The sequence below is a fragment of the Mastigoproctus giganteus genome, chromosome 7 (assembly GCF_048544385.1).
Source record: "Mastigoproctus giganteus isolate SK-2022 chromosome 7, ASM4854438v1, whole genome shotgun sequence".
Taxonomy (NCBI): Eukaryota; Metazoa; Arthropoda; class Arachnida; order Uropygi; family Thelyphonidae; genus Mastigoproctus; species Mastigoproctus giganteus.
The window spans coordinates 111989195-112005253 of record NC_143581.1 but is presented as its reverse complement, the minus strand read 5'-3'; the positions used below and the strand labels follow the sequence as shown (position 1 = coordinate 112005253).

The window sequence follows — 16059 nt, the reverse complement described above, 5'->3', positions numbered from 1 at the left end:
TCTTGAAATGAGGCCTTCAGGCCTGTATACAGTACTCTATGTGTGGCCTGACCATAGCCTTATACAAGGGAATAATCACCTCCTTATCCCTGCTAGAAATATTCCTATATATCATTGACAATACACCATGAGCTACTCTTGCAGCCCGTCTGCACTGCACAGAGAACTTCATATCTGCCTGCACAACCACCCCCAGGTCCCTTTCATTCTCTACCACTGTCAGTGTAGTACCACAGAGTTATACGTTGCTCTGGGGTTGCTGTTTCCCATATGTAGTACTTTACATTTGTCAATGTTAAACTTCATTTGCCACCTCTCAGCCCATCTGCTCAACCTTTCCAGATCCTGTTGCAGCAGCATAGTGTCCTTGACAACCCTGCCAACCTTCGTATCGTCTGCAAACTTGGATATTAAGCTTGATATACCATAATCAATATCATTTACAATAATGGACCCAACACTGAACCCTGAGGGACTTCACGGATAACATTAGTCCACAATGAGCAGTGTCCATTGATTACCACTCTCTGTCTTCTTCCCCTCAACCACCCCTTTATCCATAGCAGCAATTAGCCTCCAGTGCCACACTGCTCCAATTTGTGCTTGGATCTTTTCTAAGATCCAAGTATATAATATCAAAGTTATTCCCTGCAGCCAGTTCTTTTGTGACTGCATCATAGTATCCAATCAAATTGGTCAGGCAAGACTTCCCCTTAACAATACCATGCTGTGTCCGAGCTATAACTGAAGTCTTGTCTAGATGATCCTGTAGTGCTTCTTTAACCAGTGCCTCCATTAATTTTCTGGGAACAGAAGTTAAACTCACAGGTTTACTTGTGTCAGCCTTTGATCCTCCTTTGTGAATTGGGGTCACATTTGCACATCTCCAGTCCATGGGTACCTCCCCTGAGTCCAAGGAAGCTCTCATAATTATGGCTAAGGGTTTGCTTACTCCCTTTGCTACCTCCTTTAATATAACTGGATAGATCCCATCCACCCCACGTGCCTTTCTTAAGTTCATCTTTAACAATTTCTCCTCCACTTTACTAACAGTTATTACAAGATTCTCTAGCTTACTGCCAGAGTTGGATACACCTCTGGCATTCCCCTCGCTGAATAACTCCTCATGTGTAAATGTTGATGCAAAATATTCATTCAATTTATTAGCTACCTGAGCAGGATCATCAACAGTTGACCCATCGATATCAAGTGGACCAATCTGATTCATCCCCTTCCTTCTAGAGTTTACATAAGTAAAGAACACTTTGCTGTTTTTCTTTGCATCCCTTGCCAAAGATTTCTCGTAATCTGCCTTTGCCTGCCTAACCTCCTTTGTAACTTGGTTACAGATCAACTTGTATCTATCATAGGCTTCTGTGTCATGTGTTAATTTATATGTATCCCATGCATTTTTCTTCTCTTGCTGAACCTCCTGGGACTCACTTCTTTGTGCCAATTTCTTTCTGAGATGGGCAAAAATGTTCCCCTAGCAAACACCAACTTTAAGCAGCTACATGAAGCGCACTCTTTGACAAATTCAGAGAAACTACACATCTATAATGATGGCTCCAAAACAGATGCATCTTAGGTGCTGCAGCAGTTTCTTCCACATTCTCAGTGGCTGTATCTCTTACTATTGAATGCAATATCTATACTCCAGAACCATATGCAATAAAACTAGCACTACAAAACATAAACATCAACTATCTCAAGGAATCTCTGATGCATACAGACTCCATAAAGTGCATTCATTGCCATTCAATCTACTTTTAATCCCTGTTGTCCCATTCTTAAAGAGCAACGATCTAGATTATGTAACTTAGAAACATCCAACCAGAAGGTCACGTATTGCTGTATCCCTAGTCATGTTGGCATCACAGGCAGTGAACATGTGGATGATGCTGCTAAACATCCTGACTCTGGATCTTCCTGTCAATGGAAAGTCCCCTACACCAATTACAAATCTATTATTAAGATAACATGCAGGAAACAATGGTCTCAACTCTGTCTAACTCAAATTAATAGCAAACTGCTGCAGATTAAAAAAAAAAGAACCACAGCTGTGGACATCTCGTTTCAGGAGAAGTAGGCGAGAAGAAGTGATTCTGGCAAGACTCCAATCAGTAGTAGTAGTAGTAGTAGTGGCATGTGATGCAAGATGAGCTTATGCAGCATCAGCCAAAAAAAAAAAAAAAAATAAAAATTACACCATTACCTCCAAATGCCTGACCAGTTCCTCCTTAAATTTATTTAACCTATCAACTTCCACAACGACAAATGGAAGGTTGTTCCAGCAATTAACCACCTGTGGGCGAAAGGCAAATTTCTGCACATCTATTCTACATCTGTTGTTTCTGGCGCTTCCGTAGCCAGGTGGGAAGGAGCGAGCAGTGCGTAGCACACGCTTCTTGATTAGACCAGTGTTCGAGCCAGTCACCACCAAATACGGAGGATGTGGAAAGGTCAGGGAATGACTACCGCATATCCCCGGAGCAATATGGCCTTAGTTGCTAATGCTCCTAAAAACCAAATAACTAACAACTAACATCTGTCCTTCCTCCATTTCAATTTATGACCCCTTAGGTTCGTAATCTGAACAAGTGGAAGGATCCCATCAGAATTCAGCGTACTCAACCAATTCAAGGCCTTAAACACCCCAATCAGATCACCGTGCAGGTGCCTAGTCTCAGGCCACTGCAATTTGCATAACTTAAGCCTCTCTTGGTAAGAGGATCCCTTCATTTGCTTCACCAGTCTTGTTGCCCTTCTCTGTACACACTCAAGCAAATCTACATCCTTCCTAAAATGAGGCCTCCAGACCTGTACGCAGTACTCAAGGTATTGCTTGACCATTACCTTAGCATTAGCATTAGTAGAGGCATATGATGCAAGAAAGCAAGCTTATGCAGCATCAGCCAAAAAAAAAAAAAAAAAAAAACCCACTCCCATTTCACCCCTCAGTTTGTTCGTAATACCTGTCCTGCTGAGCCTTAAATTTATTTAGGCTATCAACTTCCACAACAAGGGATGGAAATCTGTTCCACCAACCAACTACCCGCTGGCTAAAGGCAAATTTCCCCACATCTATCCTACATCTGTCTTTTCTCAATTTGAATTTATGCCCTCACAGGTGATTATTCTGAGCAAGAGGAACAATCCCATCGGCATTGAGCATACTCAAACCATTCAAGGCTTTATACACCTCTATCAGATCACGTCGCTGGTGCCTAGTCTCCACTGTAATTTGCAAAACTTAAGCCTTTCTTCCATTCACTAATCTTGTTGCCCTTCTCTGTACTCATTCCAGCAGCTCTACATCCTTCTTGAAATGAGGCCTCCAGACTCAAGGTATGGCCTGGCCATTGCCTTATACAAGGGAATAATCACCTCCTTATCCCTGCTAGAAAAATTCCTGTATATATCATTGACAAGAGACCATGAGCTATTCTTGCCGCCCGTCTGCACTGCTCAGAAAACTTCATATCTGCCTGCACAATTACCCCCAGGTCCGGCGCCTCTGTAGCCAGGTGGGAAGGAGCAGCAGTGCGTAGCACACGCTTCTTGATTAGACTGGAGTTCGAGCCCATCACCACCAAATACGGAGAATGCAGAAAGGTCAGGGAATGACCACCGCATATTCCCGGAGCAATATGGCCTTAGTTGCTAATGCTCCTAAAAACCAAATAACAACAACCTCCAGGTCCTTTTCATTCTCTACCATTCTCTCTGTCAGTATAGTACCACAGAGTTGATACATTGCTCTAGGGTTACTGTTTCTCATATGTAGTACTCTCATATGTAGTTTAACATTTGTCAATGTTAAACTTCATTTTCCACCTCTCAGCCCATCTGCTCAACCGTTCCAGATCCTGTTGCAGGAGCATAGCGTCAGTAGTGTCCTTAACAACCCTGCCAACCTTTGTATCGTCTGCAAACTTGGACATTTAAGCTTGATATACCATCACAATATCATTTATAAATACAGAAAACAACAACTGACCCAACACTGAACCCTGAGGGACTCCACTAATAACATTAGTCCACGATGAGCAGTGTCCATTGATTACCACTCTGTCTTCTCCCCCTCACCCATCCCTTTATCCATAGCAGCAATTTGCTTCCAATGCCACACTGCTCTAATTTGTTCAGCAGTCTTCCATGTGCAACAGTATCAAAAGCCTTTCTAAGATTCAAATATATAATATCAAAGATATTCCCTGCATCCAGTTCTTTGTGACTGCATCATAGTATTCAATCAAATTAGTCAGGCAAGACTTTACCTTAACAAAACCATGCTATGTCCGAGCTATAACTGAAGTCTTGTGTAGATCATCCTGCAGTGCTTCTTTAACCAGTGCCTCCATTAATTTAACTGGAACAGGAGTTAAACTCACAGGTCTATAATTACTTGTGTCAGCCTTTGATCCTCCTTTCTGAATTATGGTCACATTTTCACATCTCCAATCTATGGGGTACCTCCCCTGAGTCCAAAGAAGGTCTCATAATTATGGCTAAGGGTTCACTTACTTCCTTTGCTGCCTCCTTTAATATAACTGGATTGATCCCATCCACCCCGGGTGCCTTTTTTATGTTTATCCTCAACAATTTCTCCTCCACTTTCCTCTCAGTTATTACAAAATCATCTAGCTCACTACCAGAGTTTACTTCACCTCTGGCATTCCCCTTCCTGAATAACTCCTCATGTGTGAATGTAGATGCAAAATACTTGTTTAGTTTGTTAGCCACCTGAGCAGGATCCTGAACTGTTGAACCATCAATATCCAGTGGACCAATCTCATTCATCCCTTTCCATCTAGAGTTTACATAGGTAAAGTACTCTTTTCTGTTTTTCTTTGCATCGTTTGCCAAGGATTTCTCATAATCTGCCTTCATCCTGCCTAATCTCCTTTGTGACTTGGTTACAGACCAGCTTATATCTATCATAGGCTTCCATGTCACCCATTAATTTATATGTATCCCATGCATTTTTCTTCTCTGCCATATGTCTCATTAGTTCATCTGACATCCATTTAGGCCTAAACCTTGAACAATATTTCTTACTTGGTGTGCAAAGCCTAGTAGCTTCTAAGATAAGTTCTTTGAATGCTTCCCATTTTGATTTTGCTGTTGGTAATATCATCAGTTGGTCCCACTGTATAGAATTTAAACACTGTCTCAGACCATTGTAGTCGCCTTTACAAAAGCAAAAACCCTTCCCTTTACCAATTATGGTAGTTACCTCTTTGCGTAAATCCCACTTCAGCACACAGTGATCAATGCCACCTAGTGGTTCCTTTATCTGCAGATTTGCCCAGGATTTCTCATAATCTACCTTTGCCTGCCTAATCTCCTCTGTGACTTGGTTACAGACCAGCTTATATCTATCGTAGGCTTCCATGTCACCCATTAATATATATGTATCCCATGCATTTTTCTTCTCTGCCATATGTCTCATTAGTTCATCTGACATCCATTTAGGCCTAAACTTTGAAGAATATTTCTTAGTTGGTGTGTAAAGCCTAGTAGCTTCTAAGATAAGTTTTTTGAATGCTTCCCATTTTGAATTTGCTGTTGGTAACATCATCAGTTGGTCCCACTGTATAGAATTTAAACACTGTCTCAGACCATTGTAGTCGCCTTTAGGAAAGCAAAAACCCTTCCCTTTGCCAATGATGGTAGTTACCTCTTTGAGTAAATCCCACTTCAGTACACAGTGATCAATGCCACCTTGTGGTTCCTTTATCTGCAGATTCTTAATGCATGAAGAATCACTACTGATAATCAGATCAAGAGTATTACTCCCTCTAGTTGTCTCCCGAACATGCTGATGAAGAAAACAATCATCCAGTAAATCCACAAAAGCCTTGCTAGTGTGTTCAGGCTGCTGCTCATTCCAATAGAAGCAGTGCAAGAATCACTTTCACTTCTGCCGGTGGCTACTGTTAATCTATTAGTCCTTGTATCCCCCCAAGCTAGCAGTTTTCTGACCCACCTAACACTGCCTCAATAGCATCAGCAAATATTCTTGCACCCTTTCTATTTAAGTGTATCCCATCCCTGTAGAAGCAGTCTCTCCTGTTAACAAATACAGACCAGGCAGAAAAAAATTCTACCCCTTGAGCCTTGCACAGTCTTTCCAGGGCCGAAATGATCGATAAGGCTCTCATCATCTACTCCCTCCTATCGTGTCTGGGCAGAATTGCAGACACTTTCAAATTCAACCCTAATTCACGGCTTTTTTTCAACAGTGAACTGTACTTGTTAAGGAATCCCGCCGGTCTCCTACTCTTAATATCATTAGTGACAACGTGTACAACTATATCACCTTTTGTGCCCTTAAAAGATGATATCCGCTCTACAATGTCATCAACCTTTGCCCCTGGCAGACATACCCTGGTCCTGTTCCACCTATCCTTTTTACATACCATGTTCCTCGTTTCCCCTGACACCAACCAATAGAGTCACCAACAACTACTAGTTCCTGTGGGACCAGCACATTCTGCCTTGGGGGTTGCCGCTGTGTTGCGTGATGACGAAGTGCAAGCTCTGGCGTTGATGTGGGCAGCTGAGAGCTTGATGGGCCTCTTAATTTAGATCCTTCTAGGGCATACACCATGTTCTTCAAGCTCTCATATAGGCCCATAACAATGCTGAGTTGTCGCCTGATTTCCTTACACTCCTTACATCGCGCACACATAAAGACATCCCCCATGGCAATATCATGTCCCGTTCCTGATTGCTCCACAAACGTCAAAAACAAAACAAAAGGCTGTGATTCAGAGGGCAACTGCCCCCCCCCCCCCTCAGTTTTCCCCTGAGCCACAGCACCCATTAACTTGAGCCTTTTGATTTTCTGCTCTGGTCAGAGTCATGATTTCGATTTAATTTCAATAAAATTTCAATTTTCGGTACTAAACTATAACCCTAAACTTGCATCCCAACACGGTTATAACGCTATATATATTTTTCAGTATCAAGTATTATCTATGAGTTCCGTTTATATCACTTCCTTATACAGAGGGACAAACACCTCCCTTTTCCCTGCTAGCAAAATTCCTATGTATCATTGACAAAACCCATTGGCTTGCTCTGGCAGCCTGTCTGCATTGCTCAGAAAAATTCATATCTGACTGCACAATTACTCTCTGATCTTTTTCATTTTCTACCAACTTAAGTGTAGTACCACACAGTTGGTATGTTACTCTGGGGTTACTTCCAATCATATGCAGTACTTTGCATTTGTCAAGGTTAAACTTCAGTTGCCACTTCTTAGCCCATCTGCCCAAATTTTCTAGATGCTGTTGCAGTTGTACACTGCGATTACTGTCATTAACAACCCTGCCAACCCTTTTTATCATTTGTAAACTTCGACACCAAGCCTGATATACCTTCATTAATATTGATAAATATACAAAACAACAGTGGAAAAGTCAAAAGCTTTCCTGAAATCCAAATATATGACATCAAAATAATTTTTTGCATCCAGTTCCTTTGTAACCACATCATAATATCCTATCAAAATTGTCAGACAAGACTTTCCCTTGACAAACCCATGCTGTGTCTGAATTATTGCTGGAGTCTTGTCTACATGATCCTGCAATGCATCTTTAACCAGTGACTCCATTATTTTACCTGGAACAGAATAGAAGTTAAACTAACTGGTCTGTAATTACTCATGTCATCCTTCGATCCGCCTTTGTGAATTGGGGATATATTTGCACATCTCCAGTCCGTGGGGACCTTCCCTGAGTCCAAGGATGCTCTCATAATTATCGCTAAGGGTTTGCTTAGTTGCTTTGCTGCCTCCTTTAATATAACTGAATATATCCCAGGTGCCTTTCTTATGTATAATTTCAACAATTTCTCCTCCACTTTTCTCTCAGTTATTACAAAATCATTAAGCACCCTGGTACAATTTGATAATCTTCTGCCATTTTCAAACCTTAATAACTCCTTATGTGTGAATGTAGATGCAAAATACTCATTCAGTTTGTTTGCTATCTGAGTAGGATCATCAACAGTCGAACCATCGATATCAAGTGGACCAATCAGATTTATCTCCTTCCTTTTAGAATCTATATAATGAAAGAAATCGTTGCTGTTTTTCTTAGCATTCTTTGCCAAAGATTTCTCGTAATCTGCCTTCGCCTGCCTAACCTTTTTTGTGACCTGATTACACACTAGCTTATATCTGCCATAGGTTTCTGAGTCGCTTGATAATTTATATGCATCCCATGCATTTTTGTTCTCTGTCACATTAGTTCATTAGTTCATTTGATAACCATTTAGGCCTAAATCTTGAACAATATTTCTTAATAGGTATGAAACTTTTAGTAGCTTTTACGATTAATTCCTTGAATGCTTCCCACTTAGAATTTACTGTTGGTAACATCGTCAGTTGATCCCACTGTACAGAATTTAAAATGTCGACTGGCTTCACTTCCTTGTATTTTCTGTGTTTCTTAACTAATAGCATAACCCCTCCTCCCTTCCTATCCTGTCTAATCCTTTCTGTACACATTGTACTCCCTAAATTCCAATTCTGCATTCCTAATATCTGTGTGACACCACTCTCTGATATTCCAACAATATCTGCCTTTGATGTCCTGACCAACACTTCAAATTCATCAAATTTATTTACTATACTTCTATCATGCAAGCATACATGCACCATTTCCTATTCCTAGTTACCCTGACACATCCCATATACCCACCAGTTTCACAATGACTGCCATCAGCCCCTGAAACCCCCAGTACCCCTCGCTCCAGGTCGCTATTTATTCTAATAGAAGTTGTGCAAGAATCACTTTTGCCTCTGCCTTCGGCTACTTTTAACCTTTTAGTCTGTGAATTCCCCCAATCTAGCAGTTTTCCGACCCACCTAATGCTGCCTCGATAGTATCATCAAATATTCTTGCACCCTTTCTATTTAAGTGTTTCCCCATCCCTGTAGAAGCAGTCTCTCCTGTTAACAAGCACTGACCAGGCTGAAAAAAATTCTACCCCTTGAGCCTTGCATATTCCCTCCAGCCCCGAATTGATTGAAAGGCTCTCATCATGTACGCCCTCCTATCGTGTCTGGCCAGAATTGCAGACACTTTCAAATTTAACCCTAACTCATGACTTTTTTGCAACATTGACCTGTACTTGTTAAGTAAATCTGCAGATCTCTTACTCTTAATGTCATTGGTGCAAACGTGTACAATAATATCACCTTTTCTGCCCTTAAAAGATGATATATGCTTTACAACGCCATCAACTTTTGCCCTTGGCAGACATACCCTTGTCCTGTTCCATCTATCCTTTTTACACAATATATTTCACAAACATTTCACAAGTGGCACATTTTTTAGGCTGTGATGCATAGGAGAATCGCCCCCCTCAGTTCTCCCCCGAGTCACAGCACTCTTGCCACTTTGTGCCGTTGGTTTGCTGCTCTAGTCTGGGGCATGATATTTTAAATTAATAAGATCAATAAATTTAATTAAATAATTGTCAATACTACGCTATCTAATAGAATCCTAAATGCAGTGATGCGTATTACGCTGTATAACTATACGTTAGAGCTACCATGTTAACACAATTAAAAATTTGAATTCCGTACTACTCTATACAAAAACAATGGCTGCAAGATTCAAATGAAATAACGGTTTTATGTATATTATGTAGTAATCTACAAAAACTCTTTATTTAAATTAAAAATAAAAATAACCAGCGTACTATTACTAAAGACTACGTATAAAGTACAATATAAAATAACAATTAGGTAAATAAAAAGTCATTCCCATCCGACTCATCTGTATTTGCTTATGGGAGAGAATCCTCCTCATTGTTCTTTTTGCTAATCCCAGCTAACAATAAAGCATATTCTCATTGAATGCCTTCAACAGGGAACTATCTGAAAAACCATCATTAGCTTTCTATCTAACTTACTGAAACTGTTAAGCATATCAAATCTTCTTGGCAATGAAGTAAATTTTGAAGAACTGTTTAACAATTTGAAATGCATAAGTTTCTATAATTATCTGTGATCATATTAATATGTAAACATGTTCATAAGGCCGACCGGGCTAGTCAGGTGGGTAAGGTGCCTGCCTGGCAACCCAAAGGTCGCGGGTTCGAATCCGGCCTCGGGCGTGGATCAAAGTACTGCAAAAACCTTGGGAGGTGCATTATGGCCACAGAAGCCGATGCGCCAACAACTACCAAAAAAAAAAAAAAATTGTTCATAAGTAAGTTATAAACAGGCACAATATGGCCCAAGAGGCACTTTTGCCAAAACCTCCAAATACAACAATGGCAACTTCCTTCAGTGTGCATTTTGGACTCGTTTTAAAGTGAAGCCAGCCAGTAAGCAAGTAAGTGTGTAAGCACAGAATAAATGGAGATAGCATGTAGAGCTTTATACTTATTAAATGATGCTTCAGTTTGGCAAAAAATGTTGCAGTGATGATTTATTTTTAATTAGCTTGAAAGGCTACTATTTGGCAGTGCACTTTTTGTTATACCTTTAAAAAATTATTTTTTTAAATGTTTTGTATTTTTAAAAAGAGTCTTTTTTTTTATAAAGAGTATTGTAAAGTATATAAAGAGTATTTTTATAAAGAGTCTAGGAATGTTGCTAAATAAATACTGCCAAGTCTCACGTGTCATTAAACAAGTTGTGCCTGTACTTCGAAGAAATGTTAGTATGCCTGTAATTTGAAGAAAAGTTAGTATGCCTGAAGTTTGAAGAAAAATTATTCTTATAGATAATTGTAGTCAACCGTTCAGTAGTGATAGGGTGGGTTTAATTACCCATAGTAGTGTTTGATTTTATTGCCATCTGCATAATGTCTCCTCATTTATTTAATAAATGATAAGATAAATGTGTACTGTGCTCATTCAAAGTTAACTATTATTTAATAATAATAGTTAACTATTATTCAGATGATACAACGGTTGGCAGGGTTGTTAATGTTGTTAATGACAGTAATGGCAATGTGCTATTGCAACAGGATCTAGAAAAGTTGAGCAGATGGGTCGAGAAGTTGCAAATGAAATTTAACAGTGACAAATGAAAATGCTGCATATGGGTAGAAGTAACCCCAGAGAAATGTACCAACTGTATGGTACTACATTTAGTGTGGTAGAAAATGATAAAGACCCGGGAGTAATTGTGCAGACATATATGAAGTTTTCTGAGCAGTGCAGACAGGTTGCCAGAGCAGGTCATGGGGTGTTGTCATCGATATACAGAAATTTTGCTAGTAGGGAAAATGAGATGATTATCCCTTTGGATAAGGCAGTGGTTAGGCCACGCCGTGAGTACTACATACTTGAGTACTAGAGACCTCGTTTTAGGAAGGATGTAGAGTTGCTTGAGCAAGTACAAAGAAGGGCAATGAAGATTGGTGAGGGGAACGAAGGGGTCCTCTTACCAACAAAGGCTTAAGTTCTGCAAATTGTAGTGTCTGGAGACTAGGCACCTGCAAGGTGTTCTGATTGAGGTGTATAAGGCCCTTGAATGGGTTGAGTAGGCTCAGTTCTGACGAGATTCTTCCTCTTTCTCAGATTACAAACCTGAGGGGGCATAAATTCAAATTAAGGAAAGACAATTGTAGAATAGATGTGTGGAAATTTACCTTTAGCCAGTGGGTAGTTGATTGCTGAAACAAACTTCTATCTGTCGTGGAAGTTGATAGCTTAAATAAATTCACGGAGGAACTGAACAAACTTTTAGAGGAAATGGATATGTGAAATGATTTTTTTTTTTTTTTGGCTTATGCAACATAAGCATACTTTCTTGCATCACATGCCTCTACTACTACTACTATGCTGATCCTTTCTCCCTGATGTTAATTTTTGATATAAATTTATGTTGTGGAGACAGCAAGGTTATATGAAATGAGTGTTGGTGAGTATTGTAAACTGGGGAATACCAAAAAGTATTAGAGATAGTAGATGCGTCTATGGAGGCTTCTATGTCTTTAATATAAAAACATTTGAAATTATCGGGGGTTATCAAAATCATGTGTATAAGGAAATTTAAAGATAAGATAATAAATAGAAATGTGAGGAGGGATATTGATGAATTATGGATGCAGCTTTTCGAAATATAAATAGAACAGAATATAAATTTATAATGAAAAAATTATTTTTAACTTGGTTTAAAATCCATGTTCATAACTAAAAGAGAACTTATCTTTAGAGGGTTGGATAGGTTACTGGGTCTCTCTCTCTCTCTCTCTCTCTCTCTCTCTCTCTCTCTCTCTCTCTCTCACACACATACCTACCATAAAATCATCTCCCTTCTCTTACTTTATTGGACTTCTTGATTACTAAGTTGTGCATGTGACTGGTATAGGTTCCAGAAGTGTTATAAAGGTAATTATTGTAGATAATAGTGTTTTAAATTGTAGTTATCAACTGTGGTAAGAACCTAATTTAAAGTCATGATTAGAGATTTGTGCTCATTTTCTTCACTAACAAATAAAACAAAATAAATATTCCAAAATATAGATTTAGGTACTGTGTTTTTTTTTTTTTTTTTTTTTACACAATTTATTTTGCTGAGAGTAAGCTTTGTTCTTTCAGGTTTGCTGGTTTAGGTCCAGTTGTGTTAATATGTCCAACTACTGTTATGCATCAGTGGGTGAAAGAATTTCACTTGTGGTGGCCTCCCTTTCGTGTTGCCATTTTGCACGATTCTGGATCATATACTGGAACAAAGGTTTACTGATATTATAACAGAATTCCTCTTGGGAACTTTTTAAAAAATTATAAGACATATTGAATTATTTATTTATTTTTTTTTTGTGATAACAGTATTATGAATTCACAGTCACAAACATTTAGAATTGACATTTGAAGTAAGAGTTGTTGCTAGGTAACCAGATAAATTATTAAAAGAATTTTATAATGCATTCGACCAGTGGAGAGCAACCTTTTTGGCATGAGGAGCCAATTCAGGAAGGAAAGGTGTTTGTGGGCTGCATTATAAATCATAAATATACATATTTTTTAAAATTTATTATTACAAATTGACCAATGCTGTTAAATTATGTAAGTTCCTGTATTCAGGTAGTCACTACTTTTATATATAAGATAAGATAAGATTCATTAAATTATTGAATATATTGAAAATAAATATAATAGTGTCAGTTCTGCTATAACACACATTTTAGCAATGCGAATTTGCTCCAATGCAACAGATATATCAGGGAAAAATGCGAGTATAACATGATTATCACATTGGCCCATGTGTGATTTTGTCTGCATGTAACACCAGGTGAACACAAAACCCGGCACAAAGCTTAACGTAGCGACCTGCGCAGCTATACATAAAACACACACACACAAACTTCATGCATCTCTTACCTCAGTTCATCCGTATGTGTTATCCTACAAGTGTGGGTTTTGGACCGTTCTCTGCTCTCTGCATTTGTTAACTTTTCTTTATAAAAATTATTCATAGATCATCCCAGACATGGTTAAGCATCCTGGTTCCATGAAGCCAAGCAGTGAGTGCAAAAGGAAAGCATTAAGTATAGAAGAGAAACTCAAAAATGTTTTGAAAGAAATGAGAGAAACAGGCTTAAGTGAATCCACATTGTGCACCATCGGAGACAATGCCTCAAAAATCAAAGTTTGTGTATAGCTAGAACAACTTCAAGTACTGCAAAGTCAATGAGAACAATGCCTGAAGAAATGGAAAGACTGCTAAGCACATGGATTGAAGACCAAACCAAAAAAAAAAAAAAAAATCGGATCAAGCTTACTCACAGTGAAAGAGAAAGCACTAGCTATATATGAAGACCTTAAAAAGAAATCAAAAAATCCTGCAGAAGTGGCTCCTTTTAATGCTAGTAGTGGCTTCAAACACTGCTACTCTTTTCACAATGTGAAGCTGTCTGGTGAAGCTGCAAGTGCAAATGAGGAAGCCGCAATGCGATTTCCACCTGTGGTACAAAAAATAATTGAAGAAGGTGTCTATAAATAGGATCATATTTTCAATTTTGATGAAACAGGACTCTGTTGGAAAGTCAAGAGAAGAATAAATTTTGGATGGATAGCATTTAGGAAATATAGTCACATACTGAAGAGCAATATCCCAATTTGTCTGAAACGTAAAATAATGAACCAGTGCATACTCCCCACCATGACTTATGGAAGTGAAACTTGGGCACTCACCAAAAGAATGGAAGAGAAGCTGAGAACTACACAGCGAAGAATGGAATGAATTATATTGGGAATCGGACTGTTAGATAAGAAGGGAAACACATGGATTAGGCAGCACCCTCAAGTAAGGACATTGTTATCAAAACTAAAGAACTAAAATGGTCTTGGGCAGGACACAGTGCTAAGACAAGATGGCAGATGGACTAAGAAAATAACAGAATTGTACCCAAGAGGAGCTAGAAAACCCGGAAGACAACAACGGAGATGGACAGATGAAATTCATGAGTTTGTGGGTAGTAAATGGATGGCCGTTGCACAAAACAGAAGGAACTGGAAAGTTGCTGGAGGGGCCTTCATCCTGCAGTGTATTGAAAATGGCTGATGATGAGGGTGGAGGGGAAAAATTCCTCGCCTCACCATATTACACTTATTAGCATTAGCATTAGTAGAGGCATTTGATGCAAGAAAGCAAGCTTATGCAGCATCAGCCAAAAAAAAAAAAAAAAAGTAACATAAATAAATAAAAATAACCACTCCCACTTCACCCCTCTGTTCGTTCGAAATACCTGTCCAGCTGAGCCTTAAACTTATTTAGGCTATCAACTTCCACGACAAGGGATGGAAGTCTGTTCCACCCACCAACCACCCGCTGGCTAAAGGCAAATTTCCGCACATCTATCCTACATCTGTCTTTCCTCAATTTGAATTTATGCCCTCTCAGGTGATTTTTCTGAGCTAGAGGAAGAATCCCATCAGCATTGAGCATGCTCAAACCATTCAAGGCTTTGTACACCTCTATCAGATCACCCCGCTGGTGCCTAGTTTCCAGACACTGTAATTTGCAAAACTTAAGCCTTTCTTCGTAAGAGAACCCCTTTGTCCCATTCACCAATCTAGTTGCCCTTCTCTGTACTCGTTCCAGCAGCTCTACATCCTTCCTGAAATGAGGCCTCCAGGCCTGTATACAGTACTCTAGGTGTGGCCTGACCATTGCCTTATACAAGGGAATAATCACCTCCTTATCCCTGCTAGAAAAATTCCTATATATCATTGACAATACACCATGAGCTACTCTTGCAGCTCGTCTGCACTGCTCAGAGAACTTCATATCTGCCTGCACCACCACCCCCAGGTCCCTTTCATTCTCTACCACTGTCAGTGTAGTACCACAGAGTTGATACGTTGCTCTGGGGTTGCTGTTTCCCATATGTAGTACTTTACATTTGTCAATGTTAAACTTCATTTGCCACCTCGAAGCCCATCTGCTCAACCTTTCCAAATCCTGTTGCAGCAGCATAGTGTCAGTAGTGTCCTTGACAACCCTGCCAACCTTTGTATCGTCTGCAAACTTGGACATTAAGCCTGATATACCATCATCAATATCATTTATAAATACAGAAAACAATAAAGGCCCCAATACTGAACTCTGAGGGACTCCACTAATAACATTAGTCCACGATGAGCAGTGTCCATTGATTACCACTCTCTGTCTTCTCCCCCTCAACCACCCCTTTATCCATAGCAGCAACTTGCCTCCAATGCCACACTGCTCCAATTTGTGCAGCAGTCTTCCATGTGCAACAGTATCAAAAGCCTTTCTAAGATCCAAGTATATAATATCAAAGTTATTCCCTGCATCCAGTTCTTTTGTGACTGCATCATAGTATCCAATCAAATTGGTCAGGCAAGACTTCCCCTTAACAAAACCATGCTGTGTCCTAGCTATAACTGAAGTCTTGTCTAGATGATCCTGCAGTGCTTCTTTCACCAGTGCCTCCATTAATTTTCCGGGAACAGAAGTTAAACTCACAGGTCTATAATTACTTGTGTCAGCCTTTGATCCCCCTTTGTGAATTGAGGTCACATTTGCACATCTCCAGTCAATGGGTACCTCCCCTG

General features: G+C 39.5%; 1 protein-coding gene across 1 annotated transcript in view; it reads left to right on the top strand.

Annotated features, from left to right (window-relative positions):
* LOC150083150 (DNA excision repair protein ERCC-6-like) overlaps positions 1–16059 on the top strand; it is a 382705-nt gene that overhangs the window by 127768 nt on the left and 238878 nt on the right. Inside the window, exon 5 of the mRNA XM_090377075.1 lies at positions 12577–12712. Within this exon, the coding sequence (XP_090233201.1) occupies positions 12577–12712 (136 nt within the window). The remainder of the gene's footprint in view (positions 1–12576; positions 12713–16059) is intronic.